At 36.7% G+C, this 14785-nt stretch overlaps 1 protein-coding gene across 1 annotated transcript; it reads left to right on the top strand.

The window, feature by feature from the left end:
• Positions 1 to 3166: 3166 nt before the first annotated feature.
• Positions 3167 to 3769, top strand: LOC108590720 (large ribosomal subunit protein eL29-like). The gene has a single exon (XM_017970042.4). The coding sequence runs from the start codon at positions 3245 to 3247 to the stop codon at positions 3767 to 3769; it is 525 nt and encodes a 174-aa protein (XP_017825531.4). The 5' UTR covers positions 3167 to 3244.
• The last annotated feature ends 11016 nt before the right edge of the window (positions 3770 to 14785 follow it).

The following is a 14785-nucleotide window of genomic DNA, read 5'->3' as shown; positions in this document are numbered from 1 at the left end:
TTAAAAAAACAACTGACAGTTCTTTGCCAATCATAAAATTTTGGTTTTCTTTTTAAAAAATTATTATACTTTAAGTTCTGGGGTATATGTGCAGATCGTGCAGAATTGTTACATAGGTATACACGTGCCATGGTGGTTTGCTGTATCCACCCCCCCCGTCATCTGCATTAGGTATTTTTCTTAATGTTATCCCTCCCCAATACCACCTCCTTCTATCCCTCCCCTAGCCCCCTCATCCCCCAACAGGCCCCAGTGTGTGATGCTCCCCTCCCTGTGTCCATGTGTTCTCACTGTTCAACACCCACTTATGAATGAGAACATGTGGTGTTTGGTTTTCTGTTCTTGTGTCAGTTTGCTGAGAACGATGGTTTCCAGATTCATCCATATCCCTGCAAAGGACATGAACTCATCCTTTTTTATGGCTGCATAGTATTTCATGGTGTATATGTGCCACATTTTAAAAGTCCAGTCTATCATTGATGGGCATTTGGGTTGGTTCCAAGTCCTTGCTATTGTTTTTTTTTTATTGCATTTTAGGTTTTGGGGTACATGTGAAGAATATGCAAGATAGTTGCATAGGTACACACGTGGCAGTGTGATTTGCTGCCTTCCTCCCCTTCACCTATATCTGGCATTTCTCCCCATGCTATCTCTCCCCAACTCCCCACTCCCCACTCCCCACTGTCCCTCCCCTGTTCCCCCCAACAGACCCCAGTGTGTAGTGCTCCCCTCCCTGTGTCCATGTGTTCTCATTGTTCAACACCCACCTATGAGTGAGAACATGCGGTATTTCATTTTCTGTTCTTGCATCAGTTTGCTGAGAATGATGGTCTCCAAGTTCATCCATATCCCTACAAAGGACATGAACTCATTGTTTTTGATGGCTGCATAATATTCCATGGTGTATATGTGCCACAGTTTCCCTGTCCAGTCTATCATTGATGGGCATTTGGGTTGGTTCCAGGTCTTTGCTATTGTAAACAGTGCTGCAATGAACATTCGTGTGCATGTGTCCTTATGGTAGAACGATTTATAATCCTTTGGATATATACCCAGTAATGGGATTGCTGGGTCAAATGGAATTTCTATTTCTAGGTCCTTGAGGAATCGCCACACTGTCTTCCACAATGGTTGAACTAATTTACACTCCCACCAGCAGTGTAAAAGTGTTCCTATTTCTCCACATCCTCTCCAGCATCTGTTGTCTCCAGATTTTTTAATGATCGCCATTCTAACTGGTGTGAGATGGTATCTCAATGTGGTTTTGATTTGCATCTCTCTGATGACCAGTGATGATGAGCATTTTTTTCATATGATTGTTAGCTGCATAACCTTTTGAAAAGTGTCTGTTCATATCCTTCAGCCACTTTTTGATGGGGTTGTTTGTTTTTTCTTGTAAGTTTGTTTAAGTTCTTTGTAGATTCTGGATATTAGCCCTTTGTCAGATGGGTAGATTGCAACAACTTTTTCCCATTCTGTTAGTTGCCAGTTCACTCTAACAATAGTTTCTTTTGCTGTGCAGAAGCTCTTAAGTTTAATTAGATCCCATTTGTCTATTTTGGCTTTTGTTGCCATTGCTTTTGGTGTTTTAGTCATGAACTCCTTGCCTATGCCTCTGTCCTAAATGGTATTGCCTAGGTTTTCTTCCAGGGTTTTATGGTCTTAGGTCTTATGTTTAAATCTTTAATTCATCTGCAGTTAATTTTAGTATAAGGTGTAAGGAAGGGGTCCAATTTCAGCTTTCTGCACATGGCTAGCCAGTTTTCCCAACGTCATTTATTAAATAGGGAATCCTTTTCCCATTGCTTGTTTTTGTCAGGTTTGTCAAAGATCAGATGGTTGTAGATGTGTGGTTGTAGATGTGTGACATTATTTCTGAGGCCTCTGTTCTGTTCCATTGGTCTATGTCTCTGTTTTGGTACCAGTACCATGCTGTTTTGGTTACTGTAGCCAAAACAAAACAAAACAAAATTTGGTTTTCAAGATAAAATTAGATACTCAAGTCTGTCAGTTTGACAGTTTCTCAGCACTTACTGAGATCAGGGGTAATATTGACACTTTTTTTGATATTTTGAAGTAAAATGTGTCCACATTTGGAAGAATTAATTAACTCAATGAACCAATATATTCCAAATGACCAATGTATGATGTTACAAAATCATGCTATTTGATTGCAAGAAAGACCAATGGATTTTGATGTTACAGAGTACAAAAGGTATGATTTTGGATCATTGCAATTAACTTTTACGAAACTATCACTTGTAGAATTCTGGTGTAGTATCAAAGAAGAATAGCCATAATTATTTGAAAATGTTATTAAAAATACTCCTACCTTTTCCAAATACTTATTTCTGTTAATCTGAATGCTCTTTATATACTTTAACCAAATCAACATATAACAATATATTGAATGCAGAAGCAGATATAAGAAACCTAGCAAAGTTATCCTTCAGAAATGAGGGAGAAATAAAGTATTTCCCAGACAAGCAAAACCTGAGGGAATTAATTATCACTAGATCAGCCTTACAAGAAATGCTTGAGGGAATACTACATTTGAAGTCAAAGATTATGTCACTGTCATGAAAACATGCAAAAGTATAAAGCTCACTGATAGAGCAAATAAAGGATAAAGAGAAAAAAAACCCCTTATAATTCCAGAAAACCACAATGATAAACAAAAAAAGAAGAAGAAAGAAAAAGGGATGTACAAAACAATCAGAAAATAATTAACAAAATGACAGGAGTAATCTCTCATTTATCAATACTAATCTTGAATGTAAATAAATTAAATCTTTCTCTTAAAAGGCATAGACTTGGTAAATAGACTTAAAAAAATGACCCAATTATATACTACCTACAAGAAACTCACTTCACCTATAAAGAAACATATGGACTGAAAATAAAGGAATAGAAAAAGATATTTCAAAAGCAAAAACAAAAACAGAAACCCAAAGTGAGCAGGAGTAGCTGTATTTATCTGAGATAATACACACTTTAAGTCAAAATGGTAAAAAGAGGTAAAGAAGTTTATTATATAATGAAAAAAGATCAATTCAGCAAGAAGACATAACAACTGTAAATATATACGCACCCAACACAAGAGCACCCAGATATATAAAGCAAATATTAGAACTAAAGGGAGAGCCAGACTATGATACAATAACAGCTGGGGACTTCAAGATCCCACGGTCAGCACTGGACATCAATAGATCATCCAGACAGAAAATCAATAAAGAAACGTTGGATGCTCTCTTCCGGTTCTAGGTGCTTCAGGAGCCATGGCTTAGGTGTAGATATGGCCAAGTCCAAGAACCACACTACACACAATCAGACCCGAAAATGGCACAGAAATGGTATCAAGAAACCCCGATCACAAAGATATGAATCTCTTAAGGGGGTGGGCCCCAAGTTCCTAAGGACCATGTGCTTTGCCAAGAAGCACAACAAGGAGGGCCTAAAGAAGATGCAGGCCAGCAATGCCAAGGCCATGAGTGCACGTGCCGAGGCCATCAAGGCCCTCATAAAGTCCAAGGAGGTTAAGTCCAAGTTCCCAAAGGGTATCAGCCCCAAGCTCAATCGACTTGCCTACATTGCCCACTCCAAGCTCGGGAAGCATGCTCGTGCCTGCATTGCCAAGCAGCTCAGGCTCTGCTGGCCAAAGGCCAAGGCCAAGACCAAGGATCAAACAAAGGCCCAGGCTGCAGCTCCAGCTTCAGTTCCAGCTCAGGCTCCCAAAGGTACACAGGCTCCTACAAAAGCTTCAGGGTAGATATCTCTGTCTGCCAACGTGAGGACAGAAGGACTGGTGCAACCCCCTGGGCTGCCATCTGCATGGGGCTGGGGTTCTCCTGTGCTATTTATATAAATAAAACTAAGACAGGAAAAAAAAAAAAAAGAAATAAAAAAGAAACATTGGATCTAAACTGTACTTTAGACCAAATGGACCTAATAGACATTTACAGAACACTGCATTCAACAGCTGCAAAATACACATTCTTTTTATCAGCACATGGAACATTCTCTAGGACAGACCACGTATTAGGCCACAAAATAAGTCTCAATAATTTACAAGGATTTAAATCATATTAATTTTTTTTCTGAACACAATGGGATAAAACTAGAAATCAATAACAAGAACTTTTGAAGCTTTACAAATACATGGAAATTATACAACATGCTCCTGAGTCACCAACAGGTCAATTAAGAAATTAAGAAGAAAATTAAAAAATTTAATTAAGCAAATGAAAATAAAAATACAGCACAGCAAAACTTATGGGAAATAGCAAAAGCAGTATTAAGGCAATAGTTTATAGCAATAAATGCCTATATCATACAACTAGAAAGATTTCAGATACCAACTAATGCATCTCAAAGAACTAAAAAAGCAAGAACAACCTATTCCTAAAATTAGTAGAAGGAAAGAAACAATAAATATAAGAGCAGAAAGAAATAAAATTGAAACTAGAAAAATTACAACGGATTAAAATATGAGGCAGCAAAACATACTGCCACGTGTGTACCTATGCAACTATCTTGCATCTTCTGCACATGTACCCCAAAACCTAAAATGCAATTTAAAAAAATGAGGTTTGCCTTTTGAAAAGATAAAAAAAATTAACAAACAATTAGCTAGGCTAACCAAGAAAAAAAGAGAGAAGATCCAAATAAATACAGTCTGAAACAGAAAAGGAGACACTACAGTGGTTACCATGGAAAGAATCTGAAGTCCTAGACAGAGCAATCGGGCAAGAGAAAGAAATAAAAGGCACTCAAAATGGAAAAGAGGAAGCCAAACTATCTCTGTTTGCTGAGGACATGATCTTATACCTAGAAAATCCTAAAGTCTCCTCCAAAAGACTTCTAGATTTGATAAATGAATTAAGTAAAGTCTCAGGTTACAAAATCAATGTATACAAATCAGTAATACTGCTATACACCAGTAATAATCAAACTGAGAATCAAATCAAGAACTGAATCCCATTTACGATAGTCACAAGAAGAATAAAATACCTAGGAATATACTTAGCCAGGAAGGCAAAAGATCTCTACAAGGAGAACTCCAAAATACTGATGAAAGAAATAATACATGACACAAACAAATGGAAACACAGACCATGTTTATGAATTGGAAGAATCAATATTGTGAAAGTGATCATACTGTCCATAGCAATCTGCAATCAATATAGTTTCTATCAAACTACCAATATCATTTTTCACAGAATTAGAAAAAACAATTCTAAAATTCATATGGAACCAAAAAGGAGTCTGATTAGCCAAAGCAATCCTAAGAAAAAAGAATGAATCTTGAGGCAGCACATTATCTGACTTCAAATTATACTCTAAGGCTATAGTAATTAAAACAGTATGCTACTGGTTTAGAAGTAGACACACAGGCCAATGGAAAAGAACAGAGAACCAAGAAATAAAGCCAAATACATAAAACCAACTGATCTTTGACAAAGCAGATCAACATGTGCTGGGGAAAGAACATCACATTCAATAAATGGTGCTGAGAAAATTGGATAGACACATGTAGAGTGATGAAACTGGATCCTTCTCTCTCAGCAAATACAAAAATTAACTCAAGCTAGATTAAAGACTTTACCACTTGAAACTATAAAAATTCTAGAATAAAACTTAGGAAGAACTCTTCTGGACATTGGCCTAGGCAAAGGATTTATGACTAAGGTAAAAAACAAATGTGACAAAATAAAGAAATACATAAATGGGACCTAATTAGACTAATATGCTAATTAGGTATATATTAATAGATTACACAGACAACTTACAAAATAGGAGAAAGTATTTGCAAACTATTCATCTAACAAAGGACTAATATCCAGAATCTACAAGGAACTCAAACAAATCAACAATAGAAAAATAAATAATCCCACTAAAAACGGGCCAAGTGAAATGAGCAGACATTTCTCAAAAGCAGAAATACAAATAGCCAACAAATAAGTGAGAAAATACTCAACATCTCTGATCATCAGGGAAATTAAAAATTAAAATCTCAATAAGATACCATCCTACCCCAGCCAGAGGAACCATTATTAAAAAGTCAAAAGCAATAGATGCTGGTGCAAATATAGTAAAAACAGAATACTTACACACTGCCGGTGGGAATGTATATTAGTACCACCTTTATGGAAAAATGGTATGGAGATTTAAGAAATATCTATGAGTAGATCTGTGATTCAATTCAGTAATCTCATTACTGGGTATCTACCCAAAGTAACACACATTATTATATCAAAAAGCTATCCGTATGTGTGTTTATCACAGCACTACTCGCAACTGCAAAGATAATGGAATCAACCTGAATGCCCATTAACTGACAACTGGATAAAGGAAATGCAGTATATGTTTACAACATGGAACACTACTCAGCCGTAAAATAAATGAAATAATGTCTTTTGTAGCAACTTGGATGGAACCGGAGACCATTATCCTACATGAAGTAGCTTAGGAACAGATAATGAAATATTGCATATTATCATTTATAAGTGAGATCTAAACCATGTGTATGCAAAGGCATAGAGAGTGGTATAATGGACATGGGAGACACAGAAGAGGGGAGGTGGGAGGGAGTGAGGAATGAAAAATTACCTATTAGGTACAATGTACACTATTTGGGTGAAGGATACACTAAAAGCCCGCACTTTACCCCTACACAGTTCGTTCATGTAACCAAAACCACTTGTAGGTCTAAAGCTATTGAAATAAAGAAAAAGAAATACAAATAATTATTTGACCTGCTTTGAACAACTATATGCCCACAAATTGGAAAGCCTAGTGGAAATAGATAAATTCCTGGACACATACAATGTACCAAGAATGAACCAAGAAGAAATAGAAAGCCTGAACAGAACAATTAAGAGTAATTAAATCATTAATCATTAATGAGATTGAATCAGTAATAAACAGTTGGATAACCATATGCAGAAGCATGAAACTAGACCCCTATCTTTCATCATATAAAAAAATCAACTGAAAATGGGTTAAAGGCTAAAGTGTAAGACCCTAAACTATGAAGTTACTAGAAGAAAACATATGGGAAATCAGGATATTGGTCTGGGTAAAGATTTTATGAAGATAACCTCAAAAGCACAGGTAACAAAAGCAAAAATAGAAAAATGGAATTATATCTGACTAAAAAGCTTTGGAGCAGAAAAGGAAACAATCAAGAGAGTGAAGAGGCAACCTGCAGAATGGGAGAAAATATTTGCGAACTACTTATCTGATAAGGAATTAATACCTAAGAGGGTGATAAAGATTATCACTAATGTCCTTGGCCTCTATTGGGCTTTATTCCTCTCTAGAATTTCCCTGCCCTTACCAAGGGCCTTGTGACAGACACCTCCTCCTTGACAACCCCAACCCCAAGGATGCTAATTATTAGGTTCCTCCTGGAGACACTTCTGATATCTCTTGGCACTTTATCAAAATGTGTCTGTTCTGTGTCTTATTTTTTTAGTTTTCTATGCTCCTAACACCTGTTAATAGGTTTTAGAAATATATTTTAATATCTAAATTTCTATTGTGCGTAGAAAAGATTACTATGTTTATTTGTGTTGTAAATAACATGTTACTTATTAAAAGTTTAATTTAAACTTTAAAAAATATACCCTTTATTATTTAAATTATTTAAACTCTTAGAACTGATAAATTCAGTAAAGCTTCCAGATACAAAATCAACATACAAAAATTAATAAGTTTCTATACACCAACAATGAACCAGCAAGAAGAGAAATCAAGAAAGCAATCTCATTTGCAAAAAATCTTACTATTACATTTATAAAATCAAGCTAGTAAATTCTATACAAAAATATGAAGTTATCACTGATTCTTTAATGAATATTTAATTAATTTGTAAATGCAAATCGATTTACCTTAGATAACACTGCTTATATACTTCAGACATGTCTTATGATATTTCAATTACACAGGAACAATATGGTTCTCTCAAATACTTCAAAAGACAGAATTACAAATCTAACAAGGAAGATTTTCTGAGGTTCTTAGGGAACTTCTATGTCTTTAATAAATCAGACATGAAAATATATATAAATCAAATTCTTTTAACTTGTTAGTTCTCAGATTTTGGTCTCAGGATTATTTTAACTCTTAAAAAAAAGAAGAGAATCTCAAAGAGCATTTGTTTTTTTGTGTTTTTTGTATTGACATTTATGATATTAAAATTAAAACCCAAATTTAAAATTTTTATTTATATAGTTACCATAACCCTAACCCTACTTTTGTAAATATTTTTAAGACTGGAGTTATACAGCTGCAAGCCAAGGACACCAAGGAGTGCCAGCAACCACTAGGAGCTGGAAGAGGCAAGGAAGGATTTTTATCTAGAGCCTTTGGAATGAGTGTGGCCCTGCAGACACCTTGGTTTTAGACTTCTGGCCCCTAGAACTACGAGAGAATAGGTCTATGTCATTTTAAGCCACCAAGTTTCTGATAATTTGCTACCACAGCTCCAGGAAGGCCTCTAACATGGTATTTAATTGGGATAAACTCTTACCCATAATCATATGCCTCTTTAAAAACAGGGTCCTATTTTCAGAACTATATAGATCTGTCACTGTCAAAGCCCTATTTAGGAGGTATAGTCCCATGACTCAAGTGATTTTCTTGATATGGATAACAAATCTCTCCTAATGGTCTCATATTTAATCAAGCTTGAATGCACATTTTAAATTTTATGTCTTCTATATCTGCAAATATTTCAAGGCGGTAATGACATTTTATTCAAATGAACTGTCAGGTTTTCGATTGGGTTTGATCTCACTTATCTGTAAAATCTACTCATATTTCCTTTTGACATTGATCCCCCTCTTCCTAATGGCCTGTCATTTTTCTGTGTCTGGACTACATATTTTTTGGCACATCAATCAAACTTGCTCCTACTTTGTATAAAATATTACAGGTTAGTCATGACTGGGTAATAATAGCTACCATGGAGCACATAGTATTTACGTGTGCTTAATATATGTCATTTCTAAATCCTCTAGCTATAGCAATATATATATTTAAATACATATTTATATATTTACATTAAATATATTATATATAAATATATATCTATAAATATAAATATATATTTATATTACATATATTTATATATCTATAGATACACAGAAATTTATATTTACATATAGGGAGTTATATAATATATTATCTACAGAGAAGTTAACTGACAGCAAATATAGGGCAGAATCCTAATTTACTGTCTGTTTGACGTCAAAGTCTCAAGTCTTTCTACCAGGCTATTCTGCTTCCTCAGAAATTTCTGTAAGTTAGCAATTTGAAATTTGAACAGAGAAACCATACCTCCCATATGTTTAGTTAACCTACCTGTACAACAACACATGCAGTCATAGATAAATGTTCACACATGAATTCCAACTTGACTTAGTTGAAAATATCCTCCCCAGCTGGGGCAGCAGAGTCTGGGAACTTAAGCTCCTAATCTCTGGAAACCAACTGAGTTCTTCTCAGTAGGATTTCTTGGTAGGGTATCTGATGAGGTAGGAGCTTACAGTCTTGAAAGAGAGCCCAAGAGTTTGCTCCCCATTGCCCCCCAAAGCAGTTTGCTCCCCAAACTCTTGGCTGGATTAGAGCCTGGGCTCCAGACTCTCTTCCTTCTGCCTGCTAACTTCACGAAGAGTTTTGAGGTGCAATGATTTTGTTTTCAGGCTTTCCAGTTCATTTAATAGTTGATTCTGATGGGGATTTGCTTGTCTCTGGCCTACTGCTGAGTAGAAGAAAATCTCACAGCTTTTCCTAAATAATTGAAATAAGCACAGAAGCCTTTAATCATGTTTAATGATTTCTATCCATAAACATTTATGGAGAAATACAGGGCAGAAACAGGGAAAAAGTAACAACTTAGAAGGAGACTTACTAAAGCGGCTGCCCTTGATGTTCATTGGATGCTCACTATCTGATTTTTCCTTTGCTACAAACTCATCTCTACTTTTAGGAGCTCCAAACAATCTTCTCTTCCCCCTTTCTTCCAGAATTAGGGGCTCCAGTCTCACTTTCTTCTAAAACAAAGCTCCAGCCCTGTCTTCCCTTCTCAATCGCCTGGTTCTGGAAATTGAACGTCATCCTTTTTATTTTGGAGTTTTTTTGATTAGCCTCTTGGGGGCAGCAATCCCTCAGTACTGAGTACCATTTTCCTGGACGGATGATAATTCGAGTGAATCAGCAGCAGCGGCTAATTTGTTTTGTCTTGTCTAATGGAGTTTGTTGTGATGTCACTGTTTTAATTCTATGCTTCAACCCACTAACTAAAATAGTAAACCTCTGAATCAAAGTCAGATGTCTTCGCAAATTAACGAAGAACAAATCTGCATGTTCAATGAAAGGAGCAGTTGATAAATTGGCTCACAGCTTAATTTAGCTCCCTTTCATTTTTCTGAAAATCTATAGAGTAAAATTCCATTTTTTTTCATGAAATCACCCAAAGAATTGTTAACTGTCTTATGTGTTTATTTCTATACCTGACTGTAACCTCCATGAGGCCGAAGGCAGTAAGATATTCTTTTATTTTTTAACTAGCCCAACACTCGTGAATGCATAGGTAATTAATAATATGAGAGCTACTGTTTCGAATTTAAATCTCATTTGTTTGTTTGTTTTAGAAACAGGGTCTTGTTACGTTGCCCAGGCTGGTCTTTTACTCCTGGCCCCAGGCAGTTTTCTTGCCTCAGCTTCCCAAAATGTTGGGATTACAGGCCTGAGCCACAGTGCCTTACCTCAATTTTTTAAATGAATATTTAAGTGTCTCTTTTAGGGCAGGTGTAATGCCAGATAATTGGGACACAGTATATAATCCCTTTATTCTCAAAGCACTCACATGTCTTATTTATTTTTGTGTCCTAAATCTTTATTATTGATTTGAATCAGTAATAAGGACACGTGATTCCAAATTAGAATGACAGCTTCTATTTATGTCCCCATCTAACCCACACTCCCAGTCCAATCAATCCCATTTGGTATCACCTTCACTAGTTCCTTGGGTATCATTTTAGTATTTCTTTATGCAGACAGAGCACACACACACACACACACACACACACACACACACACTTTAATATTTTCTTTTTCTTTCTTTTACAAAAGTTAGCGGGTAAACCATCCTGACCTTGTTTTTTCACTTAATGTATTATACTCTAAAGATCTTTTTATATTTATACACAGAACATATTCCTATTCTATTTTGTAATGGCTGCATAATATTCCATTGTGTGATTGATTGTTTAACCCAAGATTCCTCACCCTCAGTCTTAGTGAGAATTGGGGCTGGATAGCTTTTGTTGTGGAGGCTGTCCTGTGTGATACAAGATGCTTAGCAGCATCCTTGGCCTTTACCCGCTAGATGCCTTGAGTGTCCCTCTCTCCAGCTGTGACAACCAAAATAAATCACTCCTGGTTGAAAACCCCTGGTTTAAACAATCTTCTAATGAGGAGCATTTTCGTTGCTTTCAAATTTTTATCATCACAAACTATGCAGTAATGAGTAATCTTGTACACATGTGATTTTGCACATGTGCAGGGATATTTGTAGAATAAATTACTAGCTATCGGATTTCTGGGTTAAAGTAAAAGTATATTTTTAATTTTGGAAACATTGCAAAATTTCCCCCATAGAGATTGTGTCATTCTGTACTCCCATCAATAATGTATGAGATGTAATCACCTTTCTTTTTTTTTTTATTTAATTTTTTATTGGATTATAGGTTTTGGGGTACATGTGCAGAGCATGCAAGACAGTTGCGTAGGTACACACATGGCAGTGTGCTTTGCTTTTCTTCTCCCCTTCACCCACATTTGGCATTTCTCCCCAGGCTATCCCTCCCCACCTCCCCCTCCCACTGGCCCTCCCCTTTTCCCCCCAATAGACCCCACTGTTTAGTACTCCCCTTTCTGTGTCCATGTGTTCTCATTTTTCATCACCCACCTATGAGTGAGAATATGCGGTGTTTCATTTTCTGTTCTTGTGTCAGTTTGCTGAGGATGATGTTTTCCAGATTCATCCATGTCCCTACAAACGACACAAACTCATCATTTCTGATTGCTGCATAATATTCCATGGTGTATATGTGCCACATTTTTCCAATCCAGTCTATTATCAACGGGCATTTGGGTTGATTCCAGGTCTTTGCTATTGTAAACAGTGCTGCAATGAACATTCGTGTACATGTGTCCTTATAGTAGAACGATTTATAGTCTTTTGGATATATACCCAGTAATGGGATTGCTGGGTCAAATGGAATTTCTATTTCTAAGGCCTTGAGGAATCGCCACACTGTCTTCCACAATGGTTGAACTAATTTACACTCCCACCAACAGTGTAAAAGTGTTCCTTTTTCTCCACATCCTCTCCAGCATCTGTTGTCTCCAGATTTTTTAATGATCGCCATTCTAACTGGCGTGAGATGGTATCTCAATGTGGTTTTGATTTGCATCTCTCTGATGACCAGTGACGATGAGCATTTTTTCATATGATTGTTGGCCTCATATATGTCTTCTTTTGTAAAGTATCTGTTCATATCCTTTGCCCACTTTTGAATGGGCTTGTTTGTTTTTTTCCTGTAAATCTGCTTGAGTTGTTTGTAAATTCTGGATATCAGCCCTTTGTCAGATGGGTAGACTGCGAAAATTTTTTCCCAGTCTGTTGGTTGCCGATCCACTCTAGTGACTGTTTCTTTTGCCGTGCAGAAGCTGTGGAGTTTCATTAGGTCCCATTTGTCTATTTTGGCTTTTGTTGCCAATGCTCTTGGTGTTTTGTTCATGAAGTCCTTGCCTACTCCTATGTCCTGGATAGTTTTGCCTAGATTTCCTTCTAGGGTTTTTATGGTGCCAGGTCTTATGTTTAAGTCTTTAATCCATCTGGAGTTAATTTTAGTGTAAGGTGTCAGGAAGGGGTCCAGTTTCTGCTTTCTGCACATGGCTAGCCAGTTTTCCCAACACCATTTGTTAAACATGGAATCCTTGCCCCATTGCTTGTTTTTGTCAGGTTTATCAAAGATTGTATAGTTGTATGTATGTTGTGTTGCCTCCAGTGCCTCTGTTTTGTTCCATCGGTCTATATCTCTGTTTTGGTACCAGTACCATGCTGTTTTGATTAGTGTAGCCTTGTAGTATAGTTTGAAATCCGGTAGTGTGATGCCCCCCGCTGTGTTCTTTTTGCTTAGAATTGACTTGGCTATGCGGGCTCTCTTTTGGTTCCATATGAAGTTCATGGTGGTTTTTTCCAGTTCTATGAAGAAAGTCAATGGTAGCTTGATGGGGATAGCGTTGATTCTGTAAATTACTTTGGGCAGTATAGCCATTTTCACGATATTAATTCTTCCTAACCATGAACATGGAATGTTTCTCCATCTGTTTGTGTCCTCTCTGATTTCGTTGAGCAGTGGTTTGTAGTTCTCCTTGAAGAGGTCCCTTACGTTCCTTGTGAGTTGTATTCCAAGGTATTTTATTCTTTTTGTAGCAATTGCGAATGGCAGTTCGCTCTTGATTTGGCTTTCTTTAAGTCTGTTATTGGTGTAGACGAATGCTTGTGATTTTTGCACATTGATTTTGTATCCTGAGACTTTGCTGAAGTTGTTTATCAGTTTCAGGAGTTTTTGGGCTGAGGCGATGGGGTCTTCTAGGTATACTATCATGTCGTCTGCAAATAGAGACAATTTGGCTTCCACCTTTCCTATTTGAATACCCTTTATTTCTTTTTCTTGCCTGATTGCTCTGGCTAGAACTTCCAGTACTATATTGAATAGGAGTGGTGAGAGAGGGCATCCTTGTCTAGTACCAGATTTCAAAGGGAATGCTTCCAGTTTTTGCCCATTCAGTATGATATTGGCTGTTGGTTTGTCATAAATAGCTTTTATTACTTTGAGATACGTTCCATCGATACCGAGTTTATTGAGGGTTTTTAGCATAAAGGGCTGTTGAATTTTGTCAAATGCCTTCTCTGCGTCAATTGAGATAATCATGTGGTTTTTGTTTTTGGTTCTGTTTATGTGGTGAATTACGTTGATAGACTTGCGTATGTTGAACCAGCCTTGCATCCCTGGGATGAATCCTACTTGATCATGATGAATAAGTTTTTTGATTTGCTGTTGCAATCGGCTTGCCAATATTTTATTGAAGATTTTTGCATCTATGTTCATCATGGATATTGGCCTGAAGTTTTCTTTTCTTGTTGGGTCTCTGCCGGGTTTTGGTATCAGGATGATATTGGTCTCATAAAATGATTTGGGAAGGATTCCCTCTTTTTGGATTGTTTGAAATAGTTTTAGAAGGAATGGTACCAGCTCCTCCTTGTGTGTCTGGTAGAATTCGGCTGTAAACCCATCTGGACCTGGGCTTTTTTTGTGAGGTAGGCTCTTAATTGCTGCCTCAACTTCAGACCTTGTTATTGGTCTATTCATAGTTTCAGCTTCCTCCTGGTTTAGGCTTGGGAGGACACAGGAGTCCAGGAATTTATCCATTTCTTCCAGGTTTACTAGTTTATGTGCATAGAGTTGTTTGTAATATTCTCTGATGATGGTTTGAATTTCTGTGGAATCTGTGGTGATTTCCCCTTTATCATTTTTTATTGCATCTATTTGGTTGTTCTCTCTTTTATTTTTAATCAATCTGGCTAGTGGTCTGTCTATTTTGTTGATCTTTTCAAAAAACCAGCTCTTGGATTTATTGATTTTTTGAAGGGTTTTTCGTGTCTCAATCTCCTTCAGCTCAGCTCTGATCTTAGTAATTTCTTGTC

Source organism: Callithrix jacchus, chromosome 1, assembly GCF_049354715.1.
Source record: "Callithrix jacchus isolate 240 chromosome 1, calJac240_pri, whole genome shotgun sequence".
NCBI lineage: Eukaryota > Metazoa > Chordata > Mammalia > Primates > Cebidae > Callithrix > Callithrix jacchus.
The sequence above is the reverse complement of the archived record's forward strand: the minus strand, read 5'-3'. Positions and strand labels throughout refer to the sequence as shown.

Bases quoted from the DNA above. Each gene is read 5' to 3' on its own strand.
- LOC108590720 (XM_017970042.4), top strand. From the start codon at position 3,245: ATGCTCTCTTCCGGTTCTAGGTGCTTCAGGAGCCATGGCTTAGGTGTA.